Below are 14,477 nucleotides of genomic sequence, written 5' to 3'. Positions count from 1 at the left end.
TTGAATGAATAAAGCCACAGAAGACAGAATCTCAAACACTACCTGCTTACTATATCCAAAACAAAGATAAAGTCATCGTATTTGAATATAGATAAATCAGTTCCAAGTAAGTAGGTTTTTACTTTTAGTTGGACATCCTGTAAGACACAAATAAACAAATAAGTCAATGTATTCTGTAGTACACATTAAAATGAGATAGTGATCATTCTTAGTCTGATAACATCTATCTACACAGACCAATAGCCAAGTATCTTTAAGACTAACCTAATAGGGATAGCCCCATGAATGTTTTAAGAAATAGTAATGGCTACAATCTCACTAAAACTTGACATAATTATGCTAAATTATACTTAATGTAAAGACACATATATATGTACATAATTCTTAAGAATAGTGTCTTGGGCTGAAGAGATGATTCAGCAGTTAAGAGCACACACTACTCTTGCAGAGAACTCAAGTTCTATTCCCAGTGCTCTAATGGCTCACAACTGCCTATGACTCTAGCTTCAAGACAGCCTATGTCTCTGACCTCTGAAGATGCCTGTTCTCAGATACACATAACTACATATACACACAAATACATAAGTAAATAGTAAATAAAATCTTTATTCAAATATTATATTCTTATGAGAGATGGGGAAAAATTATTATGGCTCTGGTTCATTTGAAACCCAGCTATAATGCATTTAAGAATGAATAACTGTAAAATAAGCATCATATAAAAATTAATAGTTTTCACAATCATCTACATAAATGTTATAAAATGGAGAACTTTCACTGGAAAATACACTAAATCCTGAACAGGCCTATAAAAAATCTACACTAGTAGGATAAAAAAAAAAACCCTAATGAAATTATATCATGTAGTTCTTTTTTAAAGAAACCAGTAAATTGACAGTAATGGCACTGAGCGGATGAATGATCAGTAGAGACCAATTTTCCAAATTCATGAAATTCCAGCCAAAATCACAAGAATTTTTTTCTGAACAATTATCCGAAAATTCGCCTACAGGCAGTAATTGCTTTTTAAAAAGTGAAACTGTGTAAGGATGGAATAAAAGTTCTGAGTAAACCCGAAAAACTTGTAATACATTAAATATATTATAAACTATTTAAAATAAAAGAATGAAATGTTCAGATAAATAATCCAAATAATTCAATAAAAGAAAACAGTATACATATAACATTTACAATTGCTGAATTAAAAAAAATCCTGCTTTTTTGATTATTTAACCATGTCAAAAACACTATGCTAATGATTTTCTCTATGGGCTAAAACGATCCTTGTTCAGCAGGCATGTACGTCCCTGCAGAGGAACGAGAACCAGGGTCAAGCACTACTTTCTCTAAACTCCTGTGCCTGTTTCACGGCAAAGCTAAGTCTTGAATGGAGGTCTATCTTCCTTCAAAGTCACATTTTTTTCTAAATACCCTGGAACAAAGGAAGTAGACAAAAGTAGAATCATCCAGAAAGTGGTGAAGAAGAAACTTAACTAATAGAAGGAAAACATTTACTGTTCAAATATAAAGCAAAATACACAATGAATTAATGATTCCTATATTTTTTCAAAAATGCAAAAGTTAGAAATTATAGAATAATTTAAAAAAACAAAACCATTCCTGAGTGTCTATGAAACAGTTCAGATAATATTCTCGGCACTATGGATACAACAGCTAATATGCAGTTTAGATACAGATGAACAGATGCCAGGAGGGCACTAAGCTGAGCTCTACATGGAGAAAGGCTATATGTACAGCATAAGATAAAAAGACACAAATCATAATTCGGCAGAAAAAATACTATCTGCACTTAAAGTAAGAAAAAAAGAAAAACAACAGATAAAGGGTTACTCATTACCACGAGTCTCTGAGAATCTATGAAAACAAATAAAAAACCAAATAATTCAACAAAACAAATTAAAATAATATAGAACAGGTTGAATACCGGAGTAGAGGATGTGGGGGCTAGCAAGGGGCAGTGGAAACAACACATTAAACTTGAAGCCTGGAGTATGACAATCAATTCAAAGGAACACAACAATTATACTTAAAGGTATGATGACTTCCACAAACGGGCCAAATGCTTAAATTGGAATGGTATACTAAATTTCTCATTGAATAGATTTCTATGTACCAGGAATGCCATCAGGTTGCCATGTCAGACGGGCTAATTACATAAGAGGCCAGGCATTGTAAATGGCAACACTGAATACCAGAAACTCTACCGTGAACATGCTAGTTTCAATTAAGTACAATGAAGGTCTATCAGGAGACTGGCCCTGGGTGTATATTTAATGAGCATGAGTAAATATATCCAAATATAATGCTCAAACAAAAAGAGCCCCAAATCACAATTATTTGATAAAAACATAACAGATTAATATTGTCATAAGAGAAAATAAGGAAGTCAAAACAATTATAACTACAACATAAATATATTTAAATGTTAAATAAACCAAATTGTGTAACCCAATATATGGCTGTCATAAACCAGAGCACTAAGTTATAAAGATAAATGATTCTTGAGGAATTTACATTTTTAGGATGTTTCCCTAAATAATTTTTTTAAGAGAACCTTACAGGAGATAATCAAACTGAAGGGCAACCTAACTGGGGTGGGTAGAGTTTTTCAAGGTTTCAAAGATTCCAAAGAAATTTTGATCTAGGAAGAACCATATCTTAAGTAAGTTTCCGATCACCGCTGAAACAGCCAACTGAAAGAAAATGTAAAAAGGCTGCATTACAGTCTCACAGTTGGGTCTATTTATAATTCACATGAAACTAAAAGGTGACAGCAAGAGAGAGCAGGGCCCTCAAAAGGGCTTTAAGGTCACGCAGGTGGGGTCCCTGGGACTGGTGCCCGAGGGACGTGGCTTTCCAGTCCCACAAGGGAAAGCACAGCAGAAGGCAGCGTCTGTGAAATAGGAGGCAGAGCCTCACTCAGCACAAACTCTGTAAGAATTCTGACCTTAAACTTCCCAGACTCAGAACTATAAGAAACAATTCGTATTCTCTTGAAATAGTCCAGTCATTATAGTAGTTCAAACGGAGCACACTGACAGCAGTCCAAATTCTACACACACACACACAATTTTCCTCAAAGAAGCTTGCAGAAAACTAAATTATTTATTCTGCCTTATATTTTGATCCAAATGATACCTACTTACTTTTTTCCTAAAATTAAGAAAAGAGGAATTCAAGAAAACTAAATAGAAATAAACAGGACAGCTCAATTTAAAAAAAAAAGGCATTATTCTTTAGGAAATTTCCTTAGTCATGGATCACATGAATATTCCCAGTGGAAAATTTCAAACTAAGACTTTTTTTCTATTGCTCATTGTAGTCGATATAATTATCAACTAATTATAGAAATTAAGTTAAATGATAGCCTTGTTCTAAAGATAAGCAAGCATATGATTAATCCTGCAGAGAGTACAAACACACAAAGTTTCAAAAAAACAATGCCTATGACAACTACAACATGAATGCTTGGATCACAGCTTCTACGAAAGTAGACATGAAAATAAACCAAACCTGCCATATTCGCGTAAGGCCGTGCTCCAGCTTCTTTTTTACATAGCTACGATCAAAATTGGTTTCTTCTGTGCTCATCACATTACTTCCTTCTGAAAACAAAAAATAGAATGTTTTTAATTTAGTATATTTTTTTCCTAAATTTTTTGTTGTTACTGTTCTCTCATTTTTATAAGCCAACCCAAGATAAAAAAAAATAAGGAGAGAAAGAAAGGAAGGAAGGAAGGAAGGAAGGAAGGAAGGAAGGAAGGAAGGAAGGAAGGAAGGAAGGAAGGAAGGAAGAATTAATTAATTTCAGGGCATGAGATATGGCTCAATAGTTCAGAGCACGAGCTACTCTGCCAGAGAGTTAGGGTCCTAGCAACTACATGGTTCTCACAACCTTCTGCAACTTTGGTCCTGGGGGAATCCCACACCCTCTTCTGGTATATACAGGCACCAGGTATGCATGTGATGTACAGGCACACATACACATAAAATAAAAAAAAGAAAATATGCTCAATATACATGCATTCAAAATAATAGTAAGATCAGGTATTATGATTAAATCCCTTTGACACATAGGTAACACAGAGAAATGCTAAATAAACCCAAGGCTATGCACTATACATGTGAATGGGCCTAGGAGTCCAATGAAGGCAGTATTGCCCCATACTTCACGACCATGTGGCAGGCTGGTGCCAGGGCCCTAGAAAACTTGTTAATTCAACTATAAGGTAAGATGCATGCCAACAAGACTAGAAGACAAAAGGAGATATATCTGCATGTTTTATTTTATTTTTATAATTCATATTATATTTTTATAATGAACTATAATAGCAACCATTCTACACAAAATATTTAACAATATCCAGTCCAACAAGCAAAATCAATACTGTTCCTCAAAACCCTTTTCCTTCTGGAAATACAAGCACACCCTGTCTAAAGGGCCGCAGCTCCGTGTGCTGCTCTTAGTGCTCTGTCTTCTCCAGGCTGGAGACTCGGAGAAGGCCACCCTTGCCCGTCCACAGAAATACCTAGGGGCGCTGCCAGAGCCTGACTGCAGTGGTGACCCAGCAGTGGACCAGCAGCTGAGCCACGCATCTGAACTGTAACTTTAGTGGTTTGTCTAGGACTTAAAGTGTTAGGACGGCAAACAGTACCACTAGAGAACTACAGAAAGTGAATTCTAAAGGTCCTTAGCTTTACAAAGGGACTGGGAAGAATTTCCTATCACCAGTTCTTACCATTGAATTCTTGCATGTCTGCATTTAACTATCTAGGCCTACACATGGCTGATGGACCGCTGGATTAGTCAGAGAACTTAAATTCTCTTAAGATATAGTTAGAGCAGGGAATTTTAACAAAACAGTCTAAATATGTAAGGTCCATCGCCACAAAGGTCATATCTTATTCTCTATATTTTTTGTTTTAACATTTGTATTGGACCTGTAAGTATGCATATTTAGCAGTTCTTTATCTAATGTATATGTTGATTCTACCTGAAACCTGTCCTTTAGTTTATCATTAAATAATGTATTAGAAAATTTAAAAAAAAAGTGCTGAAGTATCTTACCACTGCCCATACCTGGAAAAATGTAAAAGAGTAACAAAGCAGAATACGTGTCATGAAGCCTGGCTCAGTGGGCCTAGGAATTCCAGTTTTGACTGCACCCCATCCTGCACATACTCAGCAGGCACTCGACCACTGAGCTGCACTGGTTTGCAATACTGGTTTACCTCAATGCCCTCTCCCCTTTCCTCCTTCTCCCTTTACCTTCTTCAACAACATTTCTACCTAATGAGACATTTTTTTTTTGGCATCTTAATTTTACTGTTTACATGTATGATTAAGACATGTCTTCTAACATGGCTTCAAAATTCTGTTTAACAGAAGGTTTAGGTATTTCCTGCTTTACCCAATCACAGAAACCAGGCACCCAGAGACTAGAAGTTATCAAAAATAAGTTCAGCAAAAAGGCCATCAAAATTAAACTGCATGACATAGCATGATTTATGCTGTATTAAACAAATGCTAATAAATTATGTTTTAAAACTAACTCTGTATGTAAGTGAATGTGGATGGGTGTGCAGGTGCACATGTACGCATGTGCATGTACTTGTGAAAACCACAGGTTGTTGTGGTATGGTGGTTTAAATACGAACGGGCCCCATAGGCTACTATATCTGAATGTTCAGTCACTAGGGAGTGAACTCTTGAAAAGAATTAGAAGAAATAAGTGGTGCGGCCTCGGTGGAAGACGTATGGTCGTGGTGGGGAACGTGCGTGTCAGGCCTAGGATTTCTCACATCAGGTATAGCTCTCAAGCTACTGCTCCAGAACTTTCCTACTTGCCACTATGCTCACCATGATGACAAAAGACTACCCTTCTAAAACTGGTAAGCAGCTCCCCAATTAGATGCTTTCTTCCATAAGAACTGCTTTGGTCATGGTGTCTCTCCATAGCAACAGAACAGTAACTAAGATACCTGGTAACTTCCTCAATTGTTTTCCACCTTGTTTTTTGTCTCTCACTGTCCTTGAATTTGTTGACCTGGCTAAGCTGACTGGCCAGTAACTCCAACTATGATCTAGGGACTACAGCTACACACATAGCTTTTTACAGTTACAGGGATCCAAACGCAGGTCCTCGCGCTTGAGTGGCAAGTCCTCTACTGGTCGAGACACCTCACAAACCTCCCATTATCTGAAATCCTTAAGCTTGGCTACTGTTTGAAGAGGATCACTTAAGACATAGATTTTAAAAGAATACCTAGTAAAATTAGAAGTTCCCACTTTATTACTTAGTATTGTATCGTAACTACTTAAGAGTATATTTTCCTTACAAAAACGAATGCTTTAAAAGTCTTTTTTTTTTTAATTTCATGTGCATTGGTTTTCGCTTGCACATATATTTGTGTGAGGGTGTTGAATCTCCTGGAACTGGGTTTACAGAGAATTGTGAACTGCCATGTGGTTGCTGGAAATTAAACACAGGTCCTTGGAAGAGCAGTATGTGTTCTTAACTGCTAAGTCATCTATCCAGCCCTGTTTTAAATCTCTTATGACACTGTCTTCCTGTATTTTCAAAATGGAAAATACCATTATAATTATTAATTCTCAGAACCTAACTTTATTTTCATAATTTGCAAATTAAAGTGAGTATGGAGTATTTCCTAACAAATCTGAGACCACCAGTGTCTTACCAGGTTTACAATCAATAACACTACAAGAATATTGTTTAAAATGCTTTTTCAAAACAATTAAGCACCAGGGTCATCAGCATGTACCCACAAAAAAGGAATTAAGTGCCACTTGAAAAGTTCTTTGGACCAGTTAATCCCCAAAGAAAACTGAGCTTTTGCAGTGTCTGAATGACCTTCTTGGCTGAACCTTTAAGCTATGGCCACTAAAATGCCTCAATCCTAAAGTGGACCTTGTCCCTTCTCACCACTACGTGAGAAGTGCGGCCGATGTTACAGCTGAGCTCTGAGAAAGCAATCCAAACCGATTCCTACCAGATGCTGCAGCTGTCTCCTCACTGTCGTGCTTCCCGTGCCACTCCATGGTCCTGTAGTAGCTGAGCATGACTTCCCACAGTGCTTTGCACAGGTCCGCCAGGCATGGAATATAGCTGTCTGGTGTTACATGCTGAAGAAAAGAAGTCAATTCCTAAGAATGATATTTTCTTAAGTACTCACAGCTAATCAAAATGAAATGTTCTATTATTAATCAAGTACAAGCAAAACTACAAGTAAGGAAATCTCTTCTACTGGAGTAGCATAAGAAGTAAATCAATATAAGAATTCCCATTTCAACATAGTTCCTTTATTACTCATTAGTATTAACAGTCCATACAGTCCTAATCCATTTTAGTTCCTGAACCAATCCAAGAAATTACTGAACTGATAAGTGTTCTCATATCATACATTTAACTTCCCCAAGTGTCAGAACACAGTCCAAGAATGGAGTCATGTGAGATTTCTGAGACCTTATGAGAAAAGTCCAAGTGAACCAGCCTTGTAACCTCTAGTCCTCCATGGAATAACATGGGTTATTCTTGGAACATGCTCTCACGTCCTTCACGGTGTAGGATAGGAGTGAGTTCACTTCAGCTGTTGTTATTAATGCGGCTTGTCCTTGTGACTTACTACCTTACCCATGATTTTCTTAACCCTCAGAGTATAAACTGTCTAATTCTGTGGATACAGTTAGCTATTGTATGAGACATTAGTCCACATCATTTCAGGCCCCATTCCCAGGTTCACGCTAACTAGAATGGTAAATAACCAGCTATATATACTTTTCCAAACACACGTCTAAACATGTAGATGTGGCTTTATATTTGTTCTTGGACCAGAGTCACAAGTGACATAACGGAGGCTGGACTTATCATTCGATTATTTCATCTGTGGAAAATGAGTAAACACTTTCACATTCTCTGACTTCTATAGATGCTCCAGAATTCACAGATATTCCGTAAAACATTTTAATGCAAGGTATACAGATTATGGAACACAGCAAAGCTCTAAGAAACATGCATGAGGGCCCTGCCCCCATATTTTTATTCTACAAAAATGGGCTTTCTGCATTCTTTTTCCTAGTTTACCTTGCAAAATTCCCACCTGGCATAAAGCATTCGCTCCATTGTTAGATTTTCTAGATCCTTTAAGTTTATGATCGAGCCACCAGAAAATACTCTGCCGACAAGCATAGAAAGATCAGGACTGGAGTGAGTGGTCCTCAAGGGGGAGGGCTAGCAGAGCAGAGCTGCAGTTACATAGATACAGCAGGCTGCTGCCCTGGATGCTCACATTCTGACTAGTCTTCCCCTGGAAACAGACTGATGGCTACCTTAATTGTCTTCATAGAACTTTCATCCAGTAACTGACTGAAGCAGATACAGAGATCAACAGCCAAGCACTGGGCCAAGCTCGGGGAGTCCAGGTGAAAAGAGGGAGAGGGATTGTATGAGCAAAGGGGTCAAGACCATGATGGGGAAACTTATACAGACTGCTGACCTGAGCTAGTGGGAGCCCACTGACTCTGGACTGATAGCTGGGGAACCCGCATAAGACCAAACTAGTCCCTCTTAATGTGGGTGACATTTCTGTGTCTTGGGAAGTTTGTGGGGTCACTGACAATGGGATCAGAATCCACCCCTGGTGCATGAACTGGCTTTATGGAGCCCATTCCCTGTGGTGGAACACCTTGCTCAGCCTTGATATAGAGGGTAGGGGCTTGGCCTGCCTGAACTAGATATACCAGACTTGGTTGACTCTCCATGGGAGGACTTACCCTTTCTGAGGTGTGAATGAGGGACTGGGTAAGTAGAAGGTGGTGGAGGAGAGAGAAGGGGAGGGAAGAGGAACTGTGGTTGGTATGTAAAGTGAAAAAAAAAAACTTTTAAATAAATTAATTAATTAATTAAAAAAGAATTTTGACCCCAAAAGAAAAAAATAGAACTACACAAATAATTATTACCATCCAGCAATGAATTTCTACATCACATCATAGTTTATCAAACCACAAAATTAAAACTTAAGTCTACTACCTTTTGCTCTACACGATGTGAGGAGTGTCTCCTCTCCTAATACTATGCTTAGGAGCTTACTGTTTAACAGATACATGAAGCAAGAGATAATATATCTATTATATTTCTCAAAAACAACTGAAATTATAGTAAACCTGCTTGTCACTGATTCAGGTATAGATAATTCACAGATCTAACTAAACCACTGATTTTGTCTAAAAGTCTCCCAAAAGAACTCAAATTTTATTATAACCCAATACATCAATGTCTACAAGCATATAAGAATAATAAATGTAACACCACATAGCAAAACAATTCTCATCTAAGCTTATATTCTAAAATATCAACAATTGAGACCATTTTTATATATATATATATATATATATATATATATATATATATGGTGTTTCCAGTGTATATAAATTCTGACATATTAATCTCCATGTTTATAATATGCTGGGAATAAGATTCATTTTGCAATAAAATTGATTCATTTCCACTATACTGTGCAAGCAATTAGCATCTACTCTAAAAATAAAAAACCTGCTTCTTAGCCATGTACTTAAAAGTCAGGTATAGTGGCACACACCTATAACCGAACACAAAAGAGACAGCAGCAAGTGTGTTACAAGTTCAAGACCAGCTCCAGCTACATAGCGAGACCTGGTCTTCAAACCACAAATCAGTCAGTAAATGTAAAAAAATAAAAATTAAAAAATTAAAATTCACTTGTAACCTGAATATTCTAATTAGTTTATGAAAAGTACTTCTAAAACTAAACTGGAATTGATATGAAAACATCTTGTCTACTGACTAGATATCACTGAGTTGAAAGGTGTTATGCCGGTCACTGAGGGAGAAAAGTCATCAATGAACTTATTCTGTGCTCAAATCTGCATGCCGGTATAAAGACCTACCAAGCAAGATGTGCCCATAGAAGTAATAGTGACAGTACAGTTATCAGAGTAACCAACTGCTTTCTGATTAGACGTGAGCCTGTTCCACAGGAGTTCATGCCTGATACCGTGAACCTACACAAAAGCCCACGGCTAGGTAGGTCACAGGACTGCTGTTTTGTTAACTGGGAATGTCATCAATTTGCCTTCTAGATATTTGACCTAGGTCAAAGAAGCTTCAGTTTTGTACTGGCAGCAGTTAACAGAGAGATTCATAAATGGTCAAAGAGCTAAAAAGTGACTCTGAGTGCTCAGAACAAAATGGTACATCTACATTCATTCCTGAGAGGCTGAAAGGAATATCACAGGAGAGGGGGTAGACAGGATGAAAGATCTCAGTATGAAATGCTACTTTTGAACATGACATGGCTGCTTCACTACCAAACTCGCAGCAGCCAGAATTAGCTATAGAAGGCCTGCGCAAGCCAAATCAGTCAATAATCCCACATGGACAGAAGGAGGGACACACAGACTTCCAACCTTAGCTGAGTGGCTGTAGTAATCGGAATAATATTGATCCCCATAGACCACATATTGGAAGGCTTGACCTACATTTGCTAAAACTATCTGGAAAGAATTAAGAGATATGGCCTTGTTGGAGATGTGTCATGATAAGAAGGGTGTTTGAAGTTTCAAAAACCCAACCCAGTTAGCTTTCTCTCTGCCTCCAACTTATGAATGTGATGTAAACTCTCAGCTACTACTCCATGCCATGTCTGCCCGCTTGCTACCATACTCTCCACTGTGATGGTCCCCTCTGAAACACTAAACAAGCCACCATTAAATGCTTTCTTTCATACGTTGCCTTCCTTGGTCATGGTGTCTATTCAAAGCAACAGAAAAGTAACTTTGGAAGGGGCCATTGGCTAATTGCTGCTAGGGAAGGAAATCCTTTATCTTCAAGGCTGTGGCCACGAATAGACGGCCATATGCACACAGTCAGCACTACTCAGACTCCTCAAATTATCACAAACAAGAGTGTGGTGAGGAGAGAATATGAAAGGGGGCTTATAATGGAGGTCTGGGGGAAGCAAGGGAGTGAGTAAATGACTAAGATACATTGTATATATTATGAAATTGACAAAGAATAAATGTTTCTAAAAAGCATTTCCAGATTTCACAGGAAACCTTATTATATTACACAGGCATGGATAAACCATGACCAAAGATAGTCAAAATGGAAAATTGAATAGATAACGACATAATTACATACTATCATAAAACAGGCAGGCAAAGAAAATGGCCAGACAAAATTACTGTCTAGATTAAAAGCCTATAAAACTTCCACATAGAAATCAAATCTTCAGCCTTACAAAGCATGACAGGAAAGACCCAGCCAAAGAAATGGAGGCCCTGGTTCCAGATGGAACTAGTTCCGCATCTGGCCAGTCACTTCTTACACAAGAAACAACTTTGGATCTGTTTCACCTTCCATAAAGGAGATAGAGGTGCCCAGACCTCCCACCGCATCATTTGCTTAAGACAGTCATCAGTTACTAAATGTCTAACAAGGAAGCTTGGCTCAAGTTCTGACTGAAGGGCTCATTTGCATTAGGCCAGGTATACAGTGTGTGACTCCACATTGCAATTCCAGTTCTATGTTCATAGATGGAAAAGTGCAATTAATCATGAATGAATCAATTCAGAAAATACTAACACAATAAAACACCTCCTCTTGAACTGTCCTAAGGACAGGAAACAGAAGTGCAATCCTCAGTATCTCTTTACTGCTACAGTTATTTTCCACATTCACCTTCAGTGAAAGTGGTACAGGGAGGGGAAAGAGAGGTGCAGTGCAGTCTCTTGAGAAACAGGGGTTAATACAGAAGAGGATCATTCTAAATAACTTTAAAGGAAAACGTGCACATCCACAGAAACGATAATGTCTCCTAACTTAGGTCAGCACAGTGGCAATAAGCACCCTGTCCTGGGATCCAGATCTGGAAACCTGGCTCTCACAGTGCACAAGTGTGAACACAATCTCAACACCATGAAGGCTCCTTAATCTAATCTTGATTAATGGCTTAAATTCCACAGATCTGGCCTCCTATGCTACCACAATCAGTTCAGAGAAAGCCTGGGACCTCCCATCTCTTCTACTAACCACTGCCAGTAGCCTACCTGATCAGAATGCAAATGAAGACACCAACTTCTCAAAAGCAGTGACATGCTAGCCTTAAATAGAAATGGTGACTTAGGTGATTTCCAAAGCAGAGTGCAAATCCAGCCATAAATATAAGCAACCTTTCTGAACTTGAACTATACAATGGAAGAATATCATCCTTTCCAAGTTGCTACAGTGAAAAGTAAAGTGATAAATATGAAAGACACTGACAGTCTCTGATTTATTTTATAGTTGTATAAGAAAATTCTATTATTAAGTTTTATTACCAAAAAAATCAGAAAGATGCTTTACTATTAAAGCACAGCATCAGGAATTCTTAGGGGGCCTTACAGCAATTTTGTTGGTTCATATTTATATTTAGCACTCTACTCACATCCTAACAAACATGCAGAGAACAGATGCTCTGGTACCTTAAAGAGACCCAAAATACACATACACACACACACACACACACACACACACACACACACAGAGAGAGAGAGAGAGAGAGAGATTCAGACTTAAACTCTGGAGCCACAAGGTCATTAGTGCCACTTGAAAAATGCTGCCGCACTGACAATCTTGGTCAAAATAGCACTAGACTCAGTGAGCTAAAAGTATCATTTATGGGCTGAACACTGTCTCTAAGTGGAATCATGGTTAAAAGACATGCTTCCCCACCCCAGCCAGCTGCAAATCTCTAATGATTTTGCATGTGCCAGGCTGTACATTTACTTTTTAACCACCAGCAATGTGAGCAGTTGCAGACAATGCACAGAACTGGACAGGACATGCCTGGGCTTGGAGCCATGACTCCTACACAACATCAGAAACAATATGACACTCAATAGATTTTTTTTTTAAATAGAACATTTGACAAATATTCCCAGCACCTGACAATATTCCTGCCTTGAACACAAAAACTGCTATTCTCAACCCTCAAGCACTTGGTCATTAGTGTTACATAGGTATACAAACAAAAGCAACATAAGAGTGTACTGCTTAAATAACAACTGTGGCACAGCAAGTGACTCGAGTGTTTCTAATTACTGATAATAGTCTTAATTAAAGAGATACCAGTATTATAAGGTAGGCAAAGCATGCATCATTTTGTATATATTTTTTTCAAAGTTTCAAATGAGAAAGTTACGTTATGTGTTATGATGTTTGAAATGACCATAAAAGCAATTATTTAAATATAAGAACACTGTTGAATTAAGAATGGCAGTTTTCAAACAGTTTTTTACCAGTAGATTATTTCATTTCTACTAACAGGATATTGAGAAATATTTCACATGTGTGTGCTTTCTATGACTAACAATTTTAAAAAGCATTGACTCAAGAGGCAATACACAATAAGTTATTTGTTATCTAGTAATTTTAAAACATACAGCTATTTCAAAAAAATCACTCTCATCAGCTTGTTTTTAAGTGAAAATAATCCAGAAGAAACACAATAAGGAATACATTAAGTATAACTTTTCATTCATCAAAATCCATAAGCCTACCCCAAACTGCAGCCTTAGATAAACTGAATGTCGCGAACCATCTCATGGAGTCTTGACTTTAAAAAGCATATAAAAACACACAATATACACAAACGGATACAAACAACATAGCTAACCAGTATAAAAGACATCTAAATGTTTGTCTAAAACACCCTTTTCAGTTAGTAAGATTTTCTGCTTAATAGAAATTGCAAAATATTTTAACTTGCTTCATCACTTAAAGGCATCTATCAATTAGAGCCACACTAATAAAATCACAAACAAAGGTGACAATTTTGGTAATAAAATAAACATGATTTAAAAAAATTAATGTTTCAAAGTTAAGAAATATCAAATGATGGCTTTATTTAAAAGTAGACAAGTATATAATCATGTAACTGTATCAGACTCAAAAAATAGGTAAAACAGTCCTGATTTAGAAAATTATTTTAAAAAGATATTTCAGATACATTAACACTTGTCATTATCAACTTCCTAGTGTATCGAATATGTCTCCTAAAACAGCTGGCTATTCTCAACCGCTGGGCTGAGGTCTCTTTGGGGGTTAGAAGAAATCTTTCACAAGGGTCACCTAAGGCCATCAGAAAACAGATATTTACATTACAATCGCAACAGTGCTTTAATTTACAACAGTAGCAAAATTATGAAGCAGCAATAAAAATAATTTTATGGTTGGGGTCACCACACTATGTGGAACTGTATTAAAAGATTGAAGCATTAGAGAGATTCAGAATCACTATTCTAGAATATTCAAAAGTAAGAAAAGTTCTCCAGCTCCCAACAGGCATGTGTGAGAGAGTGTCTTGTAGGTTTCACAAACTTGTTGAAACATGAAGATTAACTGATTCTTCATGCTAATTCC

At 37.3% G+C, this 14,477-nt stretch overlaps 1 protein-coding gene across 2 annotated transcripts in view; it reads right to left on the bottom strand.

Annotated features, from left to right (window-relative positions):
* Window positions 1-14,477, bottom strand: part of Vps50 (VPS50 subunit of EARP/GARPII complex) — a 130,444-nt gene that overhangs the window by 65,973 nt on the left and 49,994 nt on the right. For both annotated transcript variants that reach the window (XM_087901847.1, XM_087901848.1), the window contains 3 exons: window positions 7,033-7,165; window positions 3,535-3,626; window positions 43-137 (listed from right to left, as the gene is read on the bottom strand). In XM_087901847.1, the coding sequence (XP_087757973.1) occupies window positions 43-137; window positions 3,535-3,626; window positions 7,033-7,165 (320 nt within the window). The remainder of the gene's footprint in view (window positions 1-42; window positions 138-3,534; window positions 3,627-7,032; window positions 7,166-14,477) is intronic.

The sequence above is a fragment of the Myodes glareolus genome, chromosome 25 (genome assembly GCF_982192425.1).
Source record: "Myodes glareolus chromosome 25, mMyoGla1.1, whole genome shotgun sequence".
Lineage (NCBI taxonomy): Eukaryota > Metazoa > Chordata > Mammalia > Rodentia > Cricetidae > Myodes > Myodes glareolus.
The sequence above is the reverse complement of the archived record's forward strand: the minus strand, read 5'-3'. Positions and strand labels throughout refer to the sequence as shown.